This window comes from Haliotis rufescens, unplaced genomic scaffold, assembly GCF_023055435.1.
Source record: "Haliotis rufescens isolate VD_foot unplaced genomic scaffold, xgHalRufe1.0.p SCAF_174, whole genome shotgun sequence".
Lineage (NCBI taxonomy): Eukaryota > Metazoa > Mollusca > Gastropoda > Lepetellida > Haliotidae > Haliotis > Haliotis rufescens.
In genome coordinates, this window is record NW_025963862.1 from 65,162 (window position 1) to 74,140 (window position 8,979).

Below are 8,979 nucleotides of genomic sequence, written 5' to 3' on the forward strand. Positions count from 1 at the left end.
TATGTGAAGGATGCAGTACTTGATGGGTGGAATATGTAAAGGGTGCAGTATGTTAAGGATGCAGTATTTGATGGGTGGAATATGTAAAGGGTACAGTATGTGAAGGATGCAGTACTCGATGGGTGGAATATGTAAAGGGTGCAGTATGTTAAGGATGCAGTATTTGATGGGTGGAATATGTAAAGGGTACAGTATGTGAAGGATGCAGTATTTGATGGGTGGAATATGTAAAGGGTGCAGTATGTGAAGGATGAAGTATTTGATGGGTGGAATATGTAAAGGGTGCAGTATGTTAAGGATGCAGTATTTGATGGGTGGAATATGTAAAGGGTGCAGTATGTGTAGGGTGTTGTTTGTGTATGGCGTAATATGTGTTAGGTGCAGTTTGTAAAGGGTGCAGTGTGTCAAGGCTGTTGTCTGTGTTGAGAACAGGCTACGTGGGGTCCTGTATGTACTGTACTGCATTTATGATTAAACATTCGATCTGTTATGAACATACACATGTAATCACACTTCCTACGCAATGCAATATATGGTGCAATGTTGTTGTTAACATCAGCTAACGGTGTATATAATGCTATTTTAAGAGGATAAAGAACCTATTGATATTGATGTTTGTTGCAGTATGTTTAATGTGGCGCCACCGTGAGCGTAATTTGTAAAGATAATAGGAGGACGTCCTTACATTAATATTCAATCATGGCAGGCATTCTTTCCACATCACATCCGGGTACAATGACCCAGAACTGCCTGGTTAACAGGCGAGACACGCCATTCCAGCTCACGTTTACATGATATGGAAAGGCTATTTATGTATTGGCTCATACCTATAAATGCACAGACACATATCTTGAAAACACATGTATAATTTCCATGTATGAGAGTTAACAGCTTCTGTAAATTATCTACACCTGTTAACTGAACGTTATTTCATTAGCAATATATTTTAACAATAACATTCTGACACACGGATGTAACATTATTCAAATATTTGTTATATGTTTTGTTTTCACACACGGTTAAAATACAGCTTGTCTTTTAGTTATAGTTATGAGTCCCATGTTTCACAGTCCAACTGCGACATATACAAACTGACAAAGATACCTTTTATTTTCAAAGACACAAGTTATTGTTCAACAGCTTCAGTGACGACTTTTTTATCCGCAGTTTCTTCCGTTTGTCTGTAAACTTTAGCTTGATGGCAGAACAATACATCATTCTTGATCTTCTTTAATGCTAAACCCTTTCCCGAGCCAAAAATCTCCCTTTGGTCCCGGGGAAGATAGCCAAGAATGTGTCCTCAGCACCCTATTGCTGATCGTAAAAGGCGACCGAATTGGGCAGTCTATTAGCCGTGGCCTGCGACGCTCTGTCGGCAGAGGAAGGGAGTCTGGTGGTTGAGGGCGACGGAGCTGGTACTCGTGCTCCTGAGTCCAACACACCACTTCGAACCTAACTTTGCCTAGACGGACTGTACAATGGGCCCAATTCTGTCAATCGGCTGGTCACATCTTGCCCTGTGCATTAACTATTTCACACAAACTGAAGGTACCTAAACTAAATATCTATTGAATCTGTATGAATCTATAAACTTGCTTAGAGCCCTAAGCCCAGAAGACGGTGGCTCATGGTGTCTCCAGTTGATTGTCATGGCCAAACATGCTTAACCTTTAATTTGGTAGAATGCTATACTGCTCACACAAAGTAGGGCATATTGAAAAGTTACGACGAAAAGCTTCAGAATTGTTTAATTTTCATTGAGAAACAATAATAATGTGGAAATAATGATGTTAAGAAACAGTTTTGAAAGTAATGACTTTGATCAAACTGCAATTTCATCTTGTAGACACTGGAAAGTTCATGAGGGGTAGAAACCCAAAAGTCATAAATGGTTAATACCGGGTTAGCCCACCATTAGCAGCCAAACAAGCATTACACTGACGTCTCATACTCCTAATGATGCGACTAATGTGAACTTCGGGAATCCTCTGCCATTCCTCTCGGAGTGCCACGCCCAGTTGTTGCAAGTCTTGACATGGGGGATGCCACCTCTGCAACTGTCTGCCGAGCATATCCCATACACCATACATGCTCTATAGGGGAGAGGTCCGTGGACATCGCTGGCCATGGAAGAGTTTCAATTTGGTGCCGCCGCAAATGGTTAAGGACGACGTGCGCACGGTGAGCCCTGGCATTATCGTCCTGGAAGAAGAAACCCTGTCCGTGACGGTGTGCAAATGGCAGGACATGTGGCGTGATGATGTTGTCCTGACAGTAAACACCCATAACTCTTCCTTGGCAGATGTGGAGATCGGTTCTGCCTGTCACCGTGATTCCACCCCACACCATAACAGAACCCCTCCCCTACCGATCATGTGAAATCATTGCAGCTGGCTGATGACGCTCACCAGGACGACGCCAGACACGATGACGGCCATCATTGAAGTATAAAGAGAACCTCGACTCATCACTGAACATCACATGGGACCCCCGTGCATTGCTCAACCTCTGGTGACGACGACCCAACTCTCGACGGGCTTGTCTGTGACGGTTTGTTTGGGGTAATGTGATGTAAGGTCGCCTTGCTCGAAGTTCTGCAGCATGGAGCCGGCTTCGTACCGTCTGTGTGGAGATGGGATTCCAAGTGGGATATCTGTGAACCTGCTGGAGCTGTGTCGCATTTAAACGTCGATCACGGAGGGCTCCAGTGATGATCCGTCGGTCATCACGTCTGGTCGTGCATTTTGGACGACCACTTCGGGGCCTGTCTTGAACCCTTCCAGTGGCAATGTAACGTGCCCACAACCGGCTGACTACTGACTGTGAGACGTGCAGTTGTGCTGCTGTGTAGGCCTGCGTTCTTCCGGCCTGGATCATCCCAATTGCTCTCAATCTCTCGTCTTCTCGTAACCTTCGCATTGTGGAAAGTGGTGAAGTGATGGATGAAGTTGGTCCAAGACCCATGTTAACACCCATTTTTGCACTTGAGGCACGTGGATTTTGTCATTTGCACGTGTGACACAAGATGTGATTTCTCATCCCCATCCCCTGGTACGTTTGGATGCAATTTTCCTGGATGCAAGGGATCTGGTGGTCATTGGGAGGGGCTGCTCAGACGGACCTATGCTTTTCCTCAATCATAAGTTAATTATTTGTAGGCCTCTATATTACTGTCTTTGTGCCACTGATTTTAATTTCAATATCCCCTACTTTTTCTGAGCAGTATATAACTCTTCTTGTCAACTTTGCTGGGGTATACCACCCAGTCTTTGCACCTTGGAGATCCGCTGCAGCATAAGACTGTCCTTGTTGACACTTCATGGTATGTGGGAAAAAGGAGTGAAGAATTAAAATTGACATGGCTTTCACGCTGGTTCAAAAATGCGTCACATTGAATCTGATGAGCCTACTTCGATCCGACTATTGGCCACGTTTTGGGGTTATAGAAGCTTTAGACAAAGAACAAATCAAATCCATTGGCAATCTCCAAAGGTATCATTGGTATCTGCGGAAATTGTTACAAATGTCACAAAGCTTCGTTCTGGCTCTCTCCTTGTGATATGAGACAACAACCTGTCAATCTGCTCAAATTAAATGAGTTTGTAAATATCAAGGTTGTTGTCTCAGTGCACAAGATACTGAACTCGTGTTAGGGCATTGTCCGTGACAGAGCTCGCAGGCTGTCCGCCATGTCCAAAGATGATAAAGCCAAGGAACTTGAACAACTGTCGGTCACAGCTGTCAAACAATTTACTTTCAAGAAGGATAGAGGGGCCCAACCGACCAACATCTAGCCCTTCACCTTCAACAGAACGTCCATCCCTCAATCGATAAAAGTTTGTTATTGTAACATCAGAGTGGAGGTGTATATCCCCAATCCACCCCGGTGCTACACCTGCCAAACGTTTGGACATGGATCCAAGTCCTGCCATGCCTCTGCTGTTTGTTACCGCTGCGGTGTGACAAACACGTGGCCACTGACTGCAGGAAGGATGTGAAGTGTGCAAACTGCGGTGGGAATCATATGGCTCCTGCAAAATCCTGCCCTGTCCTTAAACGTGAATCACAAATTATTAAAATCAAAACTGAACAGAATCTTTCTTACCACGAAACTAAGAAGAAGGTTGTAACTACCCTCTATCTACTGCCAGACAGATCTGACAAGGGTAAAGTCTGTTCAGACACTTCCTACTGCTTCACTCCATAAATCAGCAGTGACACCTTTGTCTGTGACTCCTCCAAAAACAGAACAACTATAAAAAATGTTGAGTCTCAGACTTTTAAAACAACACCTGAACAGAGCCTTCAATAATATCAGTTAATAGTAGCATCACACCAAATTTAAAAAAAACAAGCATTTAATTATTCACATACATTTTTCAAATTTATGATACAGACCAATTTCCTTCAAGTAATTTATGATGAGATGCCCGCTGACACGGGAAAAGAGATCTTTTAGATTTACACTTTGATTATGTGATCCTTGTGATTGCAAAGTCCACACAATTAATGCTTGACCGTTAACCTTTCATCGCATGGTGCACTTAGGAGGTTCGTCCTCATCTGTCTCAAGCAGATATTTGTGTGTAAACCGACTGTGGCTAATACGACATATTCGTAAAACGACCTCGTCATGTCTTGACTGACAACCCAAGTAGGTTTTGCCGATTGTTTGTTTTAATTCGTGAAGTTTATTGCTTCCTACCTTGGTGTCCCACCTCTTTTGCATGAGATCCCGAGTATAACTTTTAATAGTTGGTTTGAAATGGAATTTTTAATAAACGATTCTAAACGCACCAAATGGTCAATGGTACTTCTGGGTTTTTTTCGGAAACCACACTTGATGTCATTCAGGAGGTTTTTGGTCTCCAGGTACCAGACTCGTCGATTGTTGACCATGCGCTCCATGGTTTTACGAACACAGCTTGTTGATGATATTGGACGGTAGTTGGATGGATCTATGTGATCCAGGAGCTGATGGTGGATGTTGTCGGCTCCTGCTGCAGTGTCATGCGATTGCCCTAGGGCAGTATATAATTCATTGTGTGAAAATGTTTCGTTATAGTCCTCACCTTTATCACAGTTAAAATTGACTTTTTGTCTTTTCCTACTGTTTTTGAAACCTCTGGAAATTGAGGATTATAGTTTGATGATGAGGAATGATTTGCCAAATTTCACCAAGTCTGTTGGCAATTTCAGATTTTGTGGTCAATAGTGTATCCAGTCTTTGAGATGGTGAACTCCAGATTTGGATCCTTTGCCCTTAATCTTCTGAATTATGTTCCACAACTTGGACATAGGTGTGCGGGAATCAATTTTTGAAACATACGTCCTCCAGGATTGACATATATTCTGATTAAACGTACGTCTTGCTTTAGCGCCCCTGATTTTAACATTATTCAACTTGTGGATAGTTGGATTGCGATGGAAATATTTCTCGGCTTTCTTACATTGTACTATTTTCCCTAGCTTGTTTACAATCATTATCAAACCATGCTTTATGTATATCAGGGTTTTCAGTGGACTTAAATTAAATGCTATTGGGGACGAAAGCATTCCTATCTGAAAAAGTTGTATAGGATCAGTAACATTCCTGAAACTGTCAGATTTTAGTTTTTCAAAACAAAGTGTTTGGAATCAAGACCAATTGGCCTTTGTAAAGTTCCACTTTATTGAAGGTTGTTCATCGGACGGATTAATAGTTGTAAGTTTTGTTGGAAAATGGTCAAGTCATATTTGCTTGAGTATAACATCCCTGTATCCCTGGTGTTTGCATGCTGGAAATCCGATGCGCTACAACACTGTCCTTGTTGACTCGATGGCGGGTGGGGAGCAGGTATGCTGAAACACTTTTCTTTCACCATGTGTACCCAACAACCTGGTTCAATGCGCAACGACAAAAAAAAGACGTCTTGAAGATGATGATTCTGGGAACATTCCCAACAAATATGATTCATGGGCCCGATTTCTGGTGATCGAGGCTGCTGACAAACAACCTATAAAACTGAACCTATCTGCTTTCTCAAAAGCTATTAACGGACATTGTGGAGAAGTGAAAAATATCACTCGACTCCGTAGTTGTTCCATTCTTGTTGAATGTGTGAAGAAGCAGCAATCTCTGAATCTCTTATCCATCAGTCAGTTTGCCAATGTTGAGGTTGCTGTTTCAGCACATAAGACTCTAAACTCCAGTCGAGGCATTGTTCCTGACAGAGCTCGATGCCTTTCAGACATGTCAGAACAAGAAATTGTCACAGAGTTGAAGGATCAAGCAGTGACAGCTGTAAAACGTTTTACAAAAAAAATCAATGGTGTTATCATTACCCCTGAACACCTATGTTCACTTTTGATTGAACAAGCATTCCTCGTTTAATTAAAGCTGGTTATGTTAACATCGGAGTGAAGGTGTATGTCCCAAATCCACTCCGATGTTATACTTGACAAAAGTTTGGCCATGGTTCCAAATCCTGTGATCGCCCAGCGGTTTGCCAGCGTTGTGGTGGTAAACATGACAGCAACGAATCTAGGGCAGATGCCAAATGTGTCAACTGTAATGGCCAACATGCAGCATGGTCAAAGTCCTGTCCTGTATGGCAAACTGAGTCACAGATATTGAAACTGAAACACAACAACAATATTTCGTATCTGGAAGCCACAAAACAAGTAAGTAACCAGTTACCATCAACTTATTCTGCTGTAGTGTCTCGCGTTTCTACTTCATCAATCGAATGTCAGACTGCATTGACATGGGTTCACTCTGATCAACCAGTAGAAACATCATCTGTCATTCAGCCCAACAAATCAGATTGTCATCCCACTGCATCATCTTCAGAATCACAGACTGATTCACAATGTTTACCAGAAATTGAAAAACCAGGAAATGTTCACATGTCAAAGACAGAAAGAAACAAACTAAATAGACAACATCTTAGGACACCCTCTCCTTCAGAGGTGTCTGTCCATAACATCTTCACCGGCCAGTTTCAGGAGTTCATCTTCTTCACGCTCGCGTGTGAGGTCACCTATTGACGTCTCATTTGATTCAGTGGAATTGTGGAGGACTCAGGAAAAATATTTAATGAGATACAATTGCTAATTCAGGACTTTACACCATCAGCACTGTGTCTCCAAGAGACTTATCTTAAGCACAGCGATGTATTTGATTGATGGCAATACAATTGCTATCATTCATTTTCACCTCCAGGTGAAAAAGCTACTGGAGGTTCTACTATGTTGATCAGGCAAGGCATCATCCATAGCACTGTTCCCCTCAAACAAATCCTCAAGCTGTAGCTGTCCAACTTATATTGCACATTGCCCTTACTTTATGCTCCTTGTATATTCCTCCTTTGAAGGCTGATATTCAGAATCTCTATGATCAGCTACCAAAGCCCTGTATGATCAGCTACCAAAGCCATGTATGATCATGGGTGATTTAAATGGACATAACCCTCTATGGGGTAGTCCAAATAAAAACAGTAAGGGAAAAGTGCTTGATCGAAGACTTTATTTCTGACAACAATCTCTGCATATTTAATGACGATTAAAACACGTATTTACATCCTGCTACAGGTACATATTCAGCACTGGATCTGGCAATCATAGATTCAAACCTTTACAACGAATTCGAATGGTCAGTTCATGATGACCTTTGTGGAAGTGACCATTTCCCTACCATCCTTAAAACTGTTAACCCTACTGACCGTCCACCAACTGAACGGTGGAAATTTACAAAGGCTGATTAGTCATTACATGAATTATTATCCACTGAAAAATTAACCCCTGACATTTTTCAACATGTTCAAGATCCGATACAGTTGTTTTCGGACATGCTGAATGAAATTGCTGATGAAGCAATTCCAAAGTCCTCTGTAATTCCACATATTCGTGAACCATGGTTTAACAACGAATGCAAACAGGCACGAAAATATAGGAAGAAAGCGGAAAAGTATTTCCGGCGCCATCCTACAATCCATAATTTAGATAAGGTTAAAATTACAAATGCCAAGGCACGACGTCCTTTTAACAAAATAAGCGTCATTCTTGGAGGAACTATGCCTCAAAAATAAATTCTCGCACGCCCATATCCAAGATGTGAATGATACACAAAATAAAAGGCAAAGGTTCAAAATCATCTGTTCACCGTCTTAAGGAAGGTGGCACGTTATTAACGGATAAAACTGATATTGCAAATAAGCTTGGAGAAATGTTAGCAAAACATTCTTCAACATCTAATTATGTCCCGGAGTTTCAAAAAATTAAGAAACAACAGGAAAAGATAAAAGTAAATTTCACTTCTGATAATGGTGAAGACTATAATGAAGTCTTTTCATTACATGAGCTACATACCGCCTTTGGGCAAGCTCATGATACTGCTGCAGGGGATGATAATATCCACTACCAGCTTTTAAAACATTTGCCTGAATCATGTCTGGAGACACTTTTAGATAGTTTTAATCAAATATGGACCTCAGGGGATTTTCCTCCTTCATGGCATTATGCCATTGTAGTCCCAATACCAAAGCCTTGCCGGGATCATACAGATCCCTCTAACTATCAACTTATATCCTTAACAAGTTTCGTATGTAAAACCACGGAACGAATGGTGAATAATAGATTAATTTGGTATCTGGAAACAAATAATCTAATTACAAATATCGAAGTACTATCGACCATTTAGTACGATTAGAATCCTTTTGTGAAAAATGCTATCGTAAAAAAAAACCCACGTAGTATCAAATTTTTTTTATCTTGAGAAAGCATACGATAATTAAAAACTTCACAATCCTAAAATTTTAACATTTTGACCAGTTATCATTGTGGGCCCTTATTGCGTATTTTAACAGTAATGGCCACGTATTGTCTTCAGATTACACCCGTTTTTGTGCAGGTGAATCGATCAAGATCATGTGCACAGCACTATAGTGGCAAAAGTGGAACAACTGGTCACGTGGCCATAATACCGCACGTGTTTTCAGC

General features: G+C 41.4%; 1 protein-coding gene across 1 annotated transcript; it reads right to left on the bottom strand.

The window, feature by feature from the left end:
• Window positions 1–2,364: 2,364 nt before the first annotated feature.
• Window positions 2,365–2,976, bottom strand: LOC125381401. Its single transcript, XM_048397912.1, has one exon. The coding sequence runs from the start codon at window positions 2,974–2,976 to the stop codon at window positions 2,365–2,367; it is 612 nt and encodes a 203-aa protein (XP_048253869.1).
• Between the last annotated feature and the right edge of the window lie 6,003 nt (window positions 2,977–8,979).

Coding starts and splice junctions, on each gene's coding strand:
- LOC125381401 (XM_048397912.1), bottom strand. CDS start 2,976: ATGGGTGTTAACATGGGTCTTGGACCAACTTCATCCATCACTTCACCA.